This window comes from Ambystoma mexicanum, chromosome 11 (genome assembly GCF_040938575.1).
Source record: "Ambystoma mexicanum isolate Mex_15411 chromosome 11, UKY_AmexF1_1, whole genome shotgun sequence".
Classification (NCBI taxonomy): Eukaryota; Metazoa; Chordata; class Amphibia; order Caudata; family Ambystomatidae; genus Ambystoma; species Ambystoma mexicanum.
In genome coordinates this window covers 1,221,481,640-1,221,498,800 of record NC_090934.1, presented here as the reverse complement: position 1 = coordinate 1,221,498,800, position 17,161 = coordinate 1,221,481,640, and the positions used below count along the sequence as shown (strand labels likewise).

Genomic DNA, 17,161 nt, shown 5'->3' with positions numbered 1-17,161 from the left:
TGGGGGAAAAATGAAATGCTTAGCCTTTTTACCCTAAGCAAGGTCACCCCCAGTCGGCTGGTTGAGGATAGCCCTCGCCACCCAGTCAATTCTCACCTTGTCGGAGTCCAGCTCCATGGAATGGATCGTGATGTTTGTTTTGAAGGGTCGCATCTCCAGAATGTTAACCACACTCCCATTAAATTCTACTAACTTGTGTATCGCCCCGGACTCTATGGGAAAGATAATTAAAAAAAAGGGGTGCATTAGTTCAGGACCACAGTTAAAGGTTGAGTGGAGGAACATACAATTTATAATTTGGTTATTTATAATGCGCTTAATACCCAGAGGTTTCTAAGCGCGGACCCGGGGACCGAACCTATCTGTCCTGCACACATTGAACCACCAACCCTCCAAGCGAGAGAGGGCGATCCCTCGAAGATCCACAACCACAGACATGGACACAGTAAAGGGGAAGAAAAAACTAAAAATGCCAAGGGGCAAAACAGCGCTGGCACACGTAAGATCCCCCCCACGCCCTCAGTGCTTGATTTGTAAATAAATAAGTGCCAGGGCCCAAATATCTTCCAGGCCCTGAATGTGCACGCTAAGTAGCCCCAACTGCAGGGGCACAGTAAAGCCAGAGTAATAGTGAAACTGGCACATATACATTTGCATGCTAGCCTGGCTGCTGAACCTGTGAGCTGCACCTGGTACCATGGCTGCGCGCCCCACACGCCGAAGCCACCCACCCTTCTGCATCAATGCTGCTAGCCAGCAAGACTGACAAGGGCAGCCTGCTGGCATGACCATCGCATGGGTATTCATGAAACTTGATAACTAGCACAGCAACACTGGTGTGGCTCACACTGCTGTTGTGTGATTTAGGCTGAATGGCATAACATGGCATAACTATAGTTGCCAAAGCATAACATAATACAACTGAGCCCGAGACAATAAGTGGCGGTGATCAGAAACAGGTGCTGGAACTCAGCCCTGGCAAACACCCCTACAAATTAAGCACTGGTCACTCGCCCCTCCACCCGCACCCACGTCCTTTTCCGGAATTCAATTTTCGAGAATAAAAAAACCCTGCATTGTTTACTTATTATACTTGACTGGTGTACAGGTTTTAGCTCAAGGACAGAGAGCCTAGTGGCCTGTGATCATTAGCATCGAATAGCACGCATGCAGCCATAACCCAGCGTCTTCACGCCCTGAAATATGACACAGGTTCCGGGGGAGGGGGAGGGTGCTGGAAGGAAGCTCTGCATGCGTGAGCGCTATCTAAACTGACTGCAAGGCAGCCGTTGGAGATTAAAATAAATTGTAACCGCCAGACCAGAAGGTTCCGGCAATTCGGTCATAAAAAGCGAAAGCGTTCAGTAGAACCACGGGGAGCAGCCATGCGTGATCGAGTGCCCTGGACCCTTCTCTGCTACCATTAAAAAGAAGCAGGCGTTGCTAGGTGGCCTTGAGCTCTCCAAAGTGGGTACATGGAGGGAATTAAGGTATTGAGGCCATGGTACGCATTGGTGATTTATTAAATAATTTGAAAGATATTCTTTTTTATGCTATGCTATTATTTTACTGTTTATTATTTTCACGAAGTGCTGCATACAACGAGCTGGCAGCTTCCGGGCGCTTTGCTTTCCTCCTTTGGAGCAGAAGAAAGAAGGCACTGCTGGTGGAGAGTATGGGAAAGGGGAGAGAAAGAAGGAGAGTGGGCGAGGGTACGGATGAGGAACTGAGCCTAGGGCCATGGTTCAACAATTACCTGCAAGCAACATTGATATCGACCCACACCTCTAGTCCCTAATGTTTTGGACTTCAACTCCCAAAAACCCTAGCCAGCATAGTGTGTGGTGAGGGATTATGGGACGCGGCCAAAACCTCTGGAGATCCGCCGGTTGCAGACCCCTGCCGGCGGCCTAGGCACTACACGGCGCATAGCCTTCCTACGATCACGCCTCGGAGCACTGCCTTCATGCATGCCTGCAACCGCCCCTCCTACAAGCAGAGTGCTGGACCCCTAAGTAGTGCCTCTTGTGTCCTCCAGCACAGCGCTACCCCTCCTAAAAGAGCAGCATCACATACATAATGGCATACATGTTGCATTGTCACCTGCCCGGAGTGGCTCAGATTCTACCCGTGTGTGCAGTGCCACACCACTAGCTTATCTACATGCCTGGCATCATGCATGCAATGATGCCTTCCTTGTCGCTAGACAACCTGTGCTACGCCTGCGATTCCACCATCTCTGTGCTATGCTTATGCTCAGGGGCAACGTGCTCGCCTTGGAAGCAAGACGACACGGAGCACCACAGGTTCGATCCCCGGGTCCGCGCTTTGAAACCTCTGGGTATTAAGCGCGTTATAAATAACCTATCATATAATGTTTCTCCCTCCGCCCTGGGTATCACCAACTATTGCATTAGAGTACATCTAGGGAGAAATGGCATATGAGGAGGGGCAGACCGGTTGTGGGTTTGTTTGGTTATTTACCCACCCATTGACTGCCCATGGCCATGCTAATCCCGATATGCCAGTGATTTTTGTCTTCGCAGAGTTCATGACTTAATTGGAGCTGTGTACGTGCTACTGGTGTAATAAACATGTCTTAACTAGGTCTGCCTTCAGCCACTCAATGTAAAAGCACTGTGCGTGTCCTTCACTGAAGTCCTGTTAAAAGCAAGTAGGGGCAAAGCCAGCCGTTTTGGATTGTGTGCAAGTATTGGGCATTTGCCAGGCACTGCTATTATTTGTCCAGGCACTGGCACTGTTTTGCAGCTGCTACCGTCGATAGCCAGTTAATAACACTATGGCAGTTCCAGGCAAATGCCTTTCCCATGACTACACAAAAGCCCAAACCGTTTGCATTGCCAATGCTTCTTGAGAAGCGATTTTGTATTGCTAACCTTGAGAGCTCATCACAAAGAAAAAAAGGACCAAAGCAAAGAAGTGTTTCCACAAAAGTAAAACGGGTGCAATGATTGCAGACAGCTACATTAACACGTCCTCCAGGGAGACTAACAGAGGAAGACAGAGCAACACGTGTGACCAGGACCACAGAGTAGCCAGTCTACACCACCTCTAGGGTTACTATGCCACCATGAACAGAAAAAGAAAGGCTTTCCGACATGTCCACATCTCTCACGCCCTAAATAGAGAGTCTCAGGAGGATAGCTCAGGGGCAACATGCTCACCTTGGAAGCAAGACGACACGGAGCAACACAGGTTGGATCCCTGGTCCGCACTCAGAAACCTCTGGGTATTAAGCGTGTTATAAAAAACCTATCATATCATGCATCTGCCGAGGTCTTCAGCATCTGTAGAGAACTGAAGATCCCACCAGAATGTGCCACACAGTGGCGTACTAAGCGAGGAGGTCAGGGGGTGCAGCAAGCCCCCCCAGTGGCTCTTTTAAGAGCCAGACCAGAACAATGAGGGTACCATGCAGGAGAACAGTGTTCCTGCTCAGCAACCTAATTGTCCTGGCAGTAGGACACTCTTTCCCGTTTGTGTGACAGTTCGATCTCCGGGCAGCAGAGCGGCTCTCCCAGGGAACTGACACGTTTCACTGTCTCAACAGAGCATTACAATGGGAGCCATTAGGCACTGGTGGGAGGGAGTGGGGACTATTAGCTGTGACTTTTGTCCCTTAAGAAATGCAAATGGGGGTGATCAGAAGTGAGAAGGGTGCATAATGCTTCATGTTTTATGAAATAATGCCTATGGCTTTAAAAACCAAGGGGATGTGCTAGGCTCACATTAATCTGCATGATGCTATTGTGACTATGCATGCAGGTTGGGGAAAATAAAACTGTAGCCATACTCTTATTGCTCAACATATATCTATGATATGAATATATTGTAACATTAGTTTATTATGAATGGCTACTTTTTATTATGAAAGGCTAGTTTATTATGTAATGTGGTTTGCTTCCAAGGCATTGCCATGAATATTATTTAATCACATGAAATTCAAAGCAAAACCTTAATAATTATATGTGTCAACTAAACCTGTCAAGATGTGTTCAGTTGCTTAAATTGCCCACACCCCGGTTTCAACATTTAACCAAAGTGTGTGAACCTCGGCAAATCATTTAATTACACTGTGGGTCATTACGACCCAGGCGGTAAGTACGCCAACTTTACCACCATGGTGTAAACTACATTTACACCATGGTGGATGGCGGATTTACCGCCCCATTCCAAGGTGAGTGGGGCGGTAAATCCCCATTTCCCATTTTACCCTTCCCCATTCCCATTTTTGCCCCATAGGGCATAATGGGAGTGGGGAAGGCGCTAATTACGCCACCGTAAATTACGGTGGCGTAATTAGCACCAAGGCGGTTTAGCGCCATGGATTTTAACGGCTGCTAAAAGCAGCCGTTAAAATCGGAATCAGGCGTTAAGGGTTAACGACGGCGTTAACCCTTAACGCCTGAGTTGTAATGAGGCCCACTGTGTCTTATCTGCAGCTCCGTGATTCACTTCATAGTTTATGTTAATATATCATGCTGTTATTAAAAAAAAAATCATACTGACTATAGAGTTGCTCCATATATGATGATAGTGCAATTTTAGTATTTTACACCAAGTTATTTGCCAATTGTCTTACTTTTGGCAACTTATTTTAAAGTCACTTCCATGGTGCCTCCAAGTATCAAAGACTCATGATACTCTCTGCAATGTCCTTTTCCGTGAAGTCACTTCTATTGGTGCTAGGAGGTGTACATGTATCATATGTGTAATTACTTGGCTAGACTGGCATTTGGGGGCAGCCAGTCTAGCCCTTTCTTACTGTGGCGTGTCTTTCTTTCTGTGCATCCTATCCGGGACAGCAGTGATGCTGTGTGCTCCTACTCACCCTGGCTGCCTGTGTACAGCGGCTGGAGCAGGACATGGACAGCAATATGGGTGTATGCCCCTGCTCTGCACCCTCCTTGCACAATGGAGGGCCTAGCAGGGAGCATGCTCTGTGTCCCACTCCAGGCCGTTGACTTCACTGCAGGCCCAATAAGGGGCAGAGCAGGAGCACACAGCTCCATGTCCCACTCTTTTCTGAATGTTGCAGGGAGAAGGTACCTAGGCAAGTCATCAGACGGGATGCCGCAACGATTGTGTGTTAGTTTAGCAATCATTTTCCAAGGTGCATTTGGGGGGGAAAGTAGCAGGACATTTTCGTTCCCCCCTCCCTTTTGCAATGCTGGATACTCCCCTGCTGCCATAGACTCTTTCCTCACACATACACTGATCAATGACTGCTCTGGGTGCATTGTTGAATAGTAAGGATTTGGAAAAAAGTAAGATCTGATGAGCCTGGTGCCCTGGCCTCCGAGTGTCGGGCTTCAGTCAAATGCTTTCTCTGCTTTCTCTCCGTAACTTCTGTTGAGCAGATTAAAAATGGCTGTGAGAATGAGCACCTCCTCTGACCAAGTATCACCTTGTCCTGCCATCAAAATCAAAGACAAGAGCTCTTCTTTTTCTCCGGCTGCCTTCCAACCCCTCTATCTTGGCAGTATCCCAGAATGACTGAAGACGACCAATATTATCCCCCTTATAAAGAAACCTACTGCTAACTCCCCTGACTTTGACAACCACCATTGGTTTGCCAATACCCCATTCATTGGCAGGGTCCATGAAAAAGATATCCAGCACGCAACTACCGGAGTAAAGATAACTCTGTCTTTTACACAAGCACCAATCTGGCTTCAGACCACCAGAGGAACTGCATCTGTCTTCCTATTCACAAACTCAGCAATGCAGACATCTGTATCCTTCCTGACTTAAAGCTGAACTCGACAAAGGGAACCACCAAAAAGAGCCTTCTCCAATGTCTGGATTCCTCAATGGGCATTTCATGTTCCACATTCCGTAGCATCACCTCCTTTCTGCAGAACACACTATTGTTTTTATTTTTTTATTAAGTGTATTTGGTTTATTAAAAACCTTTCACAATCAGCAAAGCATTTCATTTCGTAAAGAGATCTGTCATAACAAAATCAACATCGAACAAGTACAAAGCAGCGGTCAAAAGTAGAAAAAAACTAGAAAGTCCAGAATAGGCTAAACTAAATCTAAAAAACCGTTCACATTCGAGCGGGATACTTAAAATAAGTTTTGTTTTTCAAAAATGTAATAAAGATAAAAATTTGGATTAATGATTCACAGTAAAAGATGAACATTATACACTATGCATCCTTTTGACCATTCAATTCACTATTTACGATGTGTTTCCTTCAATCGGTATGGTCTAGCCTTTTAAGGGTGTTTTCTAGAAATTTGACAGTTACAAAGTTTATTTTTGGAGATTGGCAAGCATAAATTATACTCCACCATTTCTCTGCATCTAGGCCACATAAATCAGTGATATTACTAGTTAGGTACAAATTTCGCAGGTCTCTCAGTTTAGTGCAGAATAACACTAAGTGATTTAATGATTCTTCACTTCTTTTGCACAATCTGCACTTTGTGCATATCTTTTCTTTAGTGTATCTTGCCTTTGTTGTTTTGTTTTGCAAGGTATTCAATCTGAAGCGTAATAACAGATCTCTTTGTTTGGAATTTGGGAACTTTCTCAAATAGTCTGGTATTATAGTCATCGCACCACAATTGGATTTCAGGAGTGTATGGGTTTTTGACAGAGCTCTTTCCATTTCAGTGTTCGACCAGTCCTCAGCCCAAAGCGCTCTTTTTACAGCTGTTGGATTTTCTGCTAATGTTTGGGTTTTGAGGGCAAATTCTGTCAGAGTTTGTTCATTTTCTCTTTTCCAGTCTTCTACTACTTTTTCTTCGTAGTTATTGAATTTGCCAAATATTTTAAATTGGCGAGGCATCAGATTACTCATTGTTTTTCATTACAACATCAGTTTATTGTAGCGGATGTGTATATATAGCGATGTTAAGCCCAGTTCGTGTCGAATTACCGTCATTGGAGTTGCTTTCGGTAACGGTAAGATGTTTTTCAAAAAGAGACCTTCTAAAGTGGTCCAAAACTTCTCTGGGATATTCATACAAGTTTCTGCTCTGTATATCAACGTTGGAATTACTTTAAGCCTGTAGAATGTTATCACTGGTCGAAGGGAAAATTTACCTTATCTTTTGTTGATGATGTTAGCTTGGGCTGTTAGCTGTTTTGTTTTTATCTTTAACATCCTTTTCAAGGGCTCTTCTTTTTTTATTCCACTTACTTGTATTCCCAGATATCTCATTTCATCACATGATTTTATCCAGGTTTCGTTAACCTTCCATTCTTCATTTTTAGTCTTTTTCCATCTTTTATCACCGAATATTAATATTTCGGTTTTATCTGCATTTATTTCTAGATCATTGTTTTCTATATATTTCTCAACCTGATTTAGAGCTCTTTGTAGACCAATTTGTGTGTGATCTAAAATTATCAGGTCGTCAGTATAAAGCAGATGGTTGACCGGTCTGTAGTTTAGTTTAGGTAGAAAAGTCCTGCTGTTTTCGAGGCAGTATTGCAAGTCTTCGATGTAAAAGCAGAACAAAGTAGCTGCTAACGGGCATCCCTGTTTAAGGCCTTTTGTTGTTTTTATATCCTTGGATAGATTGCCGCCTTGATCTAATTTAACTCTTATTGAGGTTTTGGCGTACAGTTCTTTGATGGCTTTCAAGAGTTCTGTAGGGCAACCTTTATAGGCCAATTTTTCCCAAAGACGGCTTCTTTTCATGCTATCAAATGCTTGCCGTAAATCAATGCTGGCTATATACAGTTTTTGTTTGTTTGTATAGGCTCTTCTTTTCATCAATCCTAGAATCAGGAGATTTAAATTACACCCCACATTTTCAACAAAGCCTGATTGTCTTTTGTCATATGTATTTGAATCCTTGATCCATGTTTTCAGTTGTTTTAACAAGATAGTGGCAAAGATTTTCCCAACACAATCTAGTAGGGCAATTGGCCGATAATTTTTGGGGTCCATCCTGTTACCTTTTTTGAAAATTGGGAAGATGATAGCCGACTTCCATGATTTTGGTATTTGACCCTGCTTCACAATTCTCTTGAAAAGTCTTTCGCAGAAAATTGCCCATTTTTCTGGGTCTTCTTTTAGCACTGTGTTCGATAAGACATCTGGCCCTGGGGCTCTTGATGAGCCTGCTCTCAGAATTAGGGACTTTATCTCCTCCTTATCGAACTGAATTTCCCAGGGACATGTTTTTTCCTCTTTAGTGTTATTTTCCATATCCGTTGTTTCTATCTCATTGAACAATTTTGCAAAGTGCTCTATCCAAACATTTTCGGATATTGGGTTCATGAGCGCTGCTGATGATTGTTTGTCATTTAGCAGGTCCCATAATGTCCTACTATTTGCATTAGACATTGCTTTCTGCATGACTTCTGCACCTTGTTTTAACAATTGTGATTTATGGGCTTTCTGCCAGTTTTTGTATTTTTGTTTTCTTTTTTTGAAACATTTCTTTCATACCTTTGTTCTTTCCATTTTTTAATGCACGTGGATCTTTTCTTAGTAATCTCTTTTGTATCACTACTACTGGATCATATACATGTAATTTTTTGACTCTTGATTTTGTATATTTTCCAGAGCTTTGTCTAAATATCTGTAATGATGTGTCGTATTCTACAGACATTTTTTCTTTAGTTTGCCACTTTTCTAGATTTTCTAATACAGTATCAAAGTCACTTTTTTTCAACCTTAAGCGGTTTAGGCCATGTTCTATCTCTATTTTTACATCCCATATTTGCTTTATTCGAGTTTCCCAATGTGAAAATTCAGCGATAATTGGTTCATGATCGTTGTAATTTGAAGGTGATATCCTGAAGCTTTGAGTTGTCACTAATAATCGTTCGCACACAAACATGTAGTCAAGTGTATTGCTCACATTGCCATTTGACCAGGTCTTTGCTGGCGCTATATCTCCCTTCGTATTACCATTTAATCTGTGCAATCTCCTTGCTTCCATTTCTTCATTCCATACTTTCCCACGTTTGCGTTTTTGATCGGTTTTTTTGATTTGTGTCACTTTGAGTTACTTTATTTTCTTCGAATCAATTTGCGTTGAGGTCGCCACAGATGATGATATTTAGTTCTTTGTATGCTTCTATTTTTTCATCCAAACATTCCATTATTTGGTCTATGAAGCATTCACCTTCGATATTTAAGGGATTCCAGTAGACATTCAGTATTAACATTGTTTGATTGACTTTTGGAGCTTCCAGCTAAAATTGTATAACTGTTGCCTGTATGTACCGGTTAATGTTCATAGATTCAATCACCTTTATTCCTGACCCGTTTTTGGTTAGTGTTAAAAGCGAGCTTCCTTTAGCAGGATTGCATAGCACGGTGAATCCTTCCTTAAATGGGGCTATTTTTAGCCAGGATTCTTGTATGCATATTATATCTAGCTCGTTTAAGGATGGATTGAAATCATTGAAAAGGTGGCGGAAACCTCTGGTGTTCCATCTTCCTATTTTCCATTGGTCAGTGTGGACCTTTATGGGTGGCTACAGTTTTGGTTTAGTAGCAAGAGAGCCAGCTAGCCAATTCCAATATTTCAGGTCCTCCTTTGTTATTTGTTGTGGGTTTGTTGGTTCACCCATTTTTTGATTTCTTCTTATGGTTATTTTTATTTTGTCTAAATGCTCTTTTTCGTACATTTGAGTTTGTTCTTCATTTCCATTTCCCTTCGATATTCTGTTTGGTGGTTGTGTAGTCAATCTTGTTGTGTTTTTACTTCCACCCAAATCACTCTGATCATACTGATAGTTCTCTCTCTGATTTGGCTTTCTATTTTCAATTTTCGATTTGATATGGTGCATTACTTCGTCTTACGAGAATTTTCTCTCGAAAAGCACAGTTTTGTTTTTTTCACTGGTTCCTGGTTCTTCATTGGTGTTTTGGCAATCTACTGGTTCTGAGATCTTAAAGCCCAGTACTCTAAAGTTCTCATAGGCCTCTAGCATAATGGAGGCAAGTATCACCGAGTTCGTCACAATTTCCACCAGATCGACACGCGCTTCATCGGGGAAGCTTACTGTCAATATTTCTTCTGATTTTATTGTTTTCAATTGTGGAATGTATTGTGGAAGTTTCATGACTGCTGATCTATTTAGTATCAGTCCATCCAAATTTCTTGCCATTTTTTTGAGTATTACAACCGTGTTTTTTGGTGGTTTTGGTTTTTGCTTCATCCATTTATGATTTGGGCCAGTAGTACTGGAGTTTCCTTGTTTTTCACTCGGAAGCCATGTCTCCTTTCCTATTTCGTTTTGTTTTGCGTTATTCAAGTTGGGAAGTTGCGCTTTTTTCTGTGAAGAGCATTCCTTCAGTTCATTTAGTTCGGAATATTTGGCTGTGCATTTTTTTAGTTTATCACTTAGGGTTAAGAAATCCTCTTTATCTGACACCCTAGGATCAATGCATACTTCTTTAGCTTCTTATATATTGAAATCCATGATCACTCTTTCCTGTGTTTCATTTGTTTGTACATTTTCATCGTCGTATACCGAGCAATCCAGAAGTTCTTGTATACTTCCATCCTGTGAATTGTCGTCTTTTGAAGACACAGAGACCGTTTGGATCTTTTCTGAGATCAGCTGGGGATGGGTCTCTACAAGTTTGCTGCAGGATACGGTGCTGAGTGGCTCTTCTTCCACTGTGTCTTTTACGTTTCGCAAGAAACTCCTTGACCCGCATATCTTCTTCTTTTCTTTGCTGATCACATTTTTTGTTTTACATGTGCTTTTTTGGCCTTTCTTTTGTGTGTTGTTTGTCTTTACTACTTCTGACTTCTTATTTGCATTAGGATCAAATATTGGAAAAGCACTTGTTGTTACTTTATCTGCATTTTCCGACGATTCTTCGGCAGTCTCAGATGTAGTATTTTGGCCAATTTCATTTTCGGTTTGTGTTGGTTTAGGGGTTAATCTTGCGCTCAGGGGCACAGTGTCGGATACTCCTTGGTCTCCGTGTGATCGGGCTGTGTTGGTTCAGGTCGAATCGCAGATGGAACACGATGGACCTCTCTTTGCTCTTCGCATGTACATGGCCGCATGGAGCTCAGTCTTGGTTGGGGGGCTAAAGTTGTAATAATTTCTTGAATTCCTTCTAAGAAATGATGTTTGTCAGTTTTAGCATCTTGCAGTAAATCAATCAATGTTTTTAGGACCACTCCATCCATTTCTTTCTCTCGGCTTCACTTTTCTTTAATATGGTCCATCACTGATTCCACATAGATCATTTTACTGTTCATTAGGGCAATCATTATCGATTGATCTCGTTGATTTTCGTTTAGAGTTTCATACAGTTTTAAAAAAGGAGCCATAGTTATTGATACAGATGCTATGATTGCTTCCTGTGCCTCTTTTAGCCACCTAACCTCATTTGTTGTTCCATGAGTGGTACCATTTTTGCGTCTTTGTAGGTTTATTCCTTTCTTTCTGTTACTCTCATTTGGACTGTACTCTGATGTGGATGAAGAGTTTTCCTCTGATGACATAGTTTCTTTTGGGCCTTTTTTTGTGTGTGGTAAAAAGTTTTTAATTTGATCTTGTAGTGCTTTTATTTCTAAAGCACGTTGTTTATTTATCTCTCTTTCTTCAAAAGACTTTTGTCTATGATTTTCTGGTTCAGACGTGACTTTGGTTGTCATATCGCTAGTCAAAGGTGCTTTACTAGCTGTAATTGAGAGATTGCCCAGTATATTTTTGGGAGACTTTCTCAGGTGAGTGAATTCGGGGGCGTTTGGGAGCCCAAGACTCATTTTGTACTTTCTCTCCACTTTGTTTTGATGTACTTTCTTTCCGACTTGTTTCATATAGACTTTCCTCTGCATTAGTGATCATAGCATTAGATTTCCCTGGGGTTGAATTTGCTTTCTGTATGTCTATGATCTCTGCTGTGTTGGTTAATAAGTCATCATCTGTTATTTCAGAAGTCACATTTCCTATGAGTGGAGTGTTTCTTTCCTTTAGCACAGTTTTTGAGATGGAGCCTTCATGGGTATTTTTAATCATTTGGGTTTTTCCGCTGTTTGAGGCTTTGCTCGTTTCCAGGAGGGCGGGTTTCCCATTAAAATGCCATCTTAGAGTACCAATCTCAGATGTAGAGTAACACCTTTTTTTTGTCTGTTTCTTCAGGTTTTGTAAACCATAGGATTCCAAACCTTTCTCTTGACCATCATCTACGCCAGTATTCATCTTTTTTATACTGGTGTTTTTTTTTGAAACTTCGATGTGTGTATTTTCGTTTAGTGTTATGAGCACTTTGTTTTTGATCGTTTCATTTGAGAGTGGGGGGAGAGGGTAGCTACCTGATTTATCTCAGAGTTCAATTGTTGAGCCATGTCATGCTTTCCACAGGGGCCCGACTGCCTCGGCCTTTCCGTGGATGCATGCTCTTCGACTTGGCTTATCGCGTCTCCAGGCAACAGGGGGTTAATTCTGCTCTCTGTGCCTGCAGCACGGGGAGCCAGCCCAGACTCCCGGCAGTCTCCTCCCACATCAGGAAGCGAATCTCGCAGCCCCTCACCTTCATGGAGCCCGGCGCTCGCCTCCTCCGGGCCGCTCACCTCCGCCCGCCAAGAGGTTGCGGCAGAGCACAGAGGCTCAACACCTGCGCCCGTTCCATAATTTGCTTCCTCTCACCCGCGGCACTCCGCATGGAGGCTGCTTTCGCCAGCGCTCGCCATTAACTCAGCGTCCGCAGGCGGCTCCTGCACTCCCTTCATCCCGTCTCTCTCACACCACCCCTCTCGCTGGTCGCACTGATCACCAGCCACAGCCACAACGACTGCATGTAACTCGTCGCGGAGGGCGCTGGAGTCAGGGCGGCAACCACACGCCTCCCCAAGACCCACCAGCGACCCGCCAGACGCCATACAAGCACCCGACAACAGTGAGGAGCAGTTATTTGGCGAGATGGGTGAGAACATTTCGTTCATAATCGTCTTACAGACTTTGTTAGAACATAAGTTTGTTGGCAGTTTTTTGCATTGTTTTCCAATGCTTTTTATAGCAGTCTTTGTAGTAGCTGGAATAGATGTAGTGACTAATGATGAAATAAGAGGCTGCTTTTCAGCCAGGGCATCTAATGCATCTAATGCACGTACCTTACTCCGTGTTCTTGGATGCATTTCTCCTGATGTTTCAAGGTCCATTTGTTCACACATCGGCGAACACTCGGCAAACACGCCGCTACGCTCCGCGTCTGTGGGTGGTTCTTATGGGTTCCAATTGTAGAAACAGAGAACAGACTGCAACAGACTCCAGCAGAGAGTATGGGTAACAGAGCTTCTCCTTCTCCTTCACTGCCAAACACTCGGCAAACACACTATCAATGTCAGGTTTGGGAAGGTTCATGTGAATCATTTCCCCGGTGACTTGTAGTGTCCCCTGAGGGTCGGTAGTGTCCCCTTGGCTCTTCAGCAGTTACATAAAACCTCTGGCAGATCTCACTTTGCCTCTTGCTTGCTCTTTCCAAATGTTTTCCGATGCATGCCGATGATGTCAAGCAGACCTTTAATTTTGACGGCAACTCCCCCAACTCTGATCGTATCTCCATATGCTTTTCCAAAACACAAGATCGGATGATAGACAATTAGCTTTGCACTAACATTTCCAAATCGGAGAACCTCTTTCTCAGCACCACCATCCCTATGCACTTCCCATTCATCTGGCCTCAGACATAACCCTCCACTTCCCCCCTCAATAATGCATGCTTAGAACTTGAGGACCACTTTCAGCAAAATGCTATCCACCCACAGACCAATCTAGACCCTCACCAAAAAATCCCATTACCAGTCACAACTTCCAAAATGCATACTCCCCTAGCTGAATTCATGCCACAAACCAGAGTATTCCAGAACCACGGCCCTAGCCGATTTAGACTACTGCAATAGTCTCTACATGCCTATTCCCAAAGGTTAGATTTACATCCTCCAGCTCATTCAAAATAAAGGCTTGCTGATGATCTTGGACCTTAAATCTCAGGAGCACATCATGGCTGCACTCCATTCACTCCACAAGCTCCTTGTCAGGTAGCAGGTCTATGTATAAACTGTGTATCATCCAGTGGAGTTTTATGGTCATTTCATCAAAAAAGATGCAACGAAATGACAATGCGTCGAAAAGTAAAAGAATCGAAATTCTATGTTTTACATTAAAAGTACATATCCATCAAAACTTTTCCATCAAATTCATACGTACTTTTAAATGTAAAAGATAGCATTTCGATGCGTTTATTTTCTACATTAAAACGTTACATGGAGCTGTCCAGGGCTAAAATGTCAGCACTGGCTAGCTCCTTGTACCATTTTAATGTTTTTTTGTATATTGGGTGGGGCGTGGGGGGTTCATGCCCCAGCCCCCCAAACCCACGCCTACCCCCGATGAACCCTAACCTAACTCTTAATCTAATCCTAAATCTAACCCTAGCCCCAACCCTAACCCTAACCCTAATCTAACCCTAGCCCCAACCCTAGCCCTAACCGTACCCTAACCCTTAATCTAACCCTAAATCTAACCCTAAATCTATCACTAGCCCCTAACCCCTAACCCTAACCATCGAAATTAACCATCGAAAATTATTCAATGAATATGCTTTTCGATGGAAAGGCAATTCAATGAATAATTTTCGATGGAAAGGTATTCGATGGAAAGGTGTTAGATGGAAAGACCAGATACCTCCATTGGACCATCTGGAAGAAGGGGACCTAATGAAAAAAACTTTGCATCAAACATTACTGCACTACCAGACACTTCACCACCTGGATCAGGGACACCCTTGCCAGAGCCTTTAGGAAGAAAAAGATATAGAGATGTACCTTCATTCACCCTGCCGCTATCCCTCTTGGATTGGCCTTCTATCTGCCCTCAGCATTAGGAAAACCACCCAAGGTTCTGGAAAACGCATTCCAACTAGGCAGGGCACCTATTCCTTTCCTCTTTGCATTTCGCCTCTGCACTGTCTCGGCATTCCCTTCTGTTCATGGTTGCACCTATACTGATTTGCTGTCATCGAAGGCCTGAATGCTGAAGCACTTTGGTTGCGCTTTACATGAGAAGTGGTGTGGTCACGTCATACCAGCTATCTCCTTCTCTCGCAGGCAAGTCCACATCAATCCCATCAATAATGCTTGCCAGCACCTGCAGGCATCTCAATGTCTCACTGAAGCCACTGGACTCTCCTGGCTGTTCATCCTCTGGAATGCCATCCCACCAACTTGGATGAGGTGTGGGTGGGGGGGGCTAATCTGGGCCGCTGGGAATGGAACCAAATTGTCCCAAAGTTGAGACTCTGGCCCCTTGTGGAGCCACTACATGTGGTAGCAGGAGAATTGGTTCAAACCGCATGCTCATCCACTATGGCACCGTGTACAACACTGGTAAAGAGGAGCATCATGACAACTTAAACCACAATGCCATAGAGTTACTCCAATAACAGGTCCAGAGGCTTAACATGGGGCATCACTCATGCATAGGAAGCCTGGCAGTAGCAGAGGCACATAGGAGCAGGTATGCCAGAGGGCAAACCTTTTGGCACATGGGAGGGCTTCTAGCATTTCACACATGAACTCCACGCTCAGCACAGTACCCTTAATACCTGTGGTTAGAAACAGCACGTTGTAGGGTGTGCTGTCCTCTGCAGTTATCTGGTCCACCACAATTCTGCTGTATTTCTCACGACTATGGAATAGTCTTCTTCTACCGACGGGCGTAATTGCTTGTTCCATCTCGGGATGGTCACTTGCCATCTTGGAGGTTGCAGCAGGAGTCTTCCTTCCTCCTGGCAGGCACTGGGGGGAGGGAAATGAAGTATTAAACAGGAAATACATCTGATGTTCTTCAACCATATCACTTATCCCACCCGTGACAGTTCCCAACCTCCGTTGCATGAAAGAAGGAACAATTCCTGCTACGGCATCAAGCTCTCCGGTTACAACTCCTCTTCATCTACCTCACTGGTCTGTTTAGGCACCCTACTCCCCTTTACTGAAGTACCATCACCTCCCTGGCACCTCATGCTTGCTAGCACAGTGCACATTCCTAGTTCACAGTCATTATTCCCTGATGATGCCTCCTATTGCTGGAAGCAGGGGTGTTGCTAGGTCTGGAAAAGATCCGGAGTATGCTAATTGTGGGACTCTCAGGACTGGGGGATAGCTAGCCTTTTTGGTTGTAACCCCAGAGCTTCTATCCAGGGCTACAAGCAAAAGACCCGGGGCTATAGCCCCTCAAACACCTCCCTCCAGCAATGCCTCTGTCCGGAAGCGGTCACAAGCCTCACTCAGTCCATCCTGCCTACCCGCGCTGATGACCCTCAACAGAACATTTTCATGGTACTGCTTTCACCGTTGGTAACCATTCTTTCCCAGAAGACCGGTCCCCAAGTTTCTCCCGAAGACTGGTCCCAAAATCCAACCTCCCGTACACACAAACTGGTTCCTACGTGATACACTTCCTAAAGAGCCATAAACGACATATCAGAATATGATAGGCATGAAGGCTCACCTCTCCTGGACGGATTCCGGAGGCGACTACATTGCTGGTTCCCTTGAAAGCTGATGTTCGAAACAATCGGTCAATGTCACTCATTGTGTAGACACAAATTGCAGATTCATGCCTGCAGGAACAAGAAAAGCAGAGAAGTTGGTAAACCGTCAGTATCTTAGCCGTTCAAACAGTGCCCTGCAGCATATGACGGAAGCGTGCCACGGCTGCGCATTGTTGGTATCAGGTCAATATACTGTGTACTTTCCATTGTGTTGTGTGCATTGATAAGACCTAGTACAAGTAATTCAGTGCTTCTGTTCCATCAATGTTAAATATCCTGTGATATCCTGTGATGACCTTCTAGTCCATCATCACATTGATAATCTATAGCGACCCGGCCTCGTCCAATCACAGTCCTCCACTTGGGGATTAGAGGGCTGTGGCCAAAATGACAATAAGCAAGAACATATGGGGGCTAGGGGTCGGGAAGAAGGTGAGTGGAGCAGAAACCTCTAGGATCTGGGTGCTGCAGGTGGCCATACAGAAAATGGCATGGAGCACCGAGGGAGATTGTAGTGTGTAAGAGAAGGGGCAATTCAAGAATGAGGGGGTAGGACAGGTCTGAGTCAGATTTAGGAGAGAAGGGCGAGATCAGGATTCACAGGGATGGCATGGGTGGGCTAGGAACAACAAGGTGTCACA

General features: G+C 43.9%; 1 protein-coding gene across 1 annotated transcript in view; it reads right to left on the bottom strand.

Moving 5' to 3' along the window:
- SEMA7A (semaphorin 7A (JohnMiltonHagen blood group)) overlaps positions 1-17,161 on the bottom strand; it is a 266,576-nt gene that overhangs the window by 29,164 nt on the left and 220,251 nt on the right. The window contains exons 9-11 of the mRNA XM_069624587.1: positions 16,478-16,589; positions 15,570-15,762; positions 97-212 (exon numbers count right to left, since the gene is read on the bottom strand). Of these exons, the coding sequence (XP_069480688.1) occupies positions 97-212; positions 15,570-15,762; positions 16,478-16,589 (421 nt within the window). The remainder of the gene's footprint in view (positions 1-96; positions 213-15,569; positions 15,763-16,477; positions 16,590-17,161) is intronic.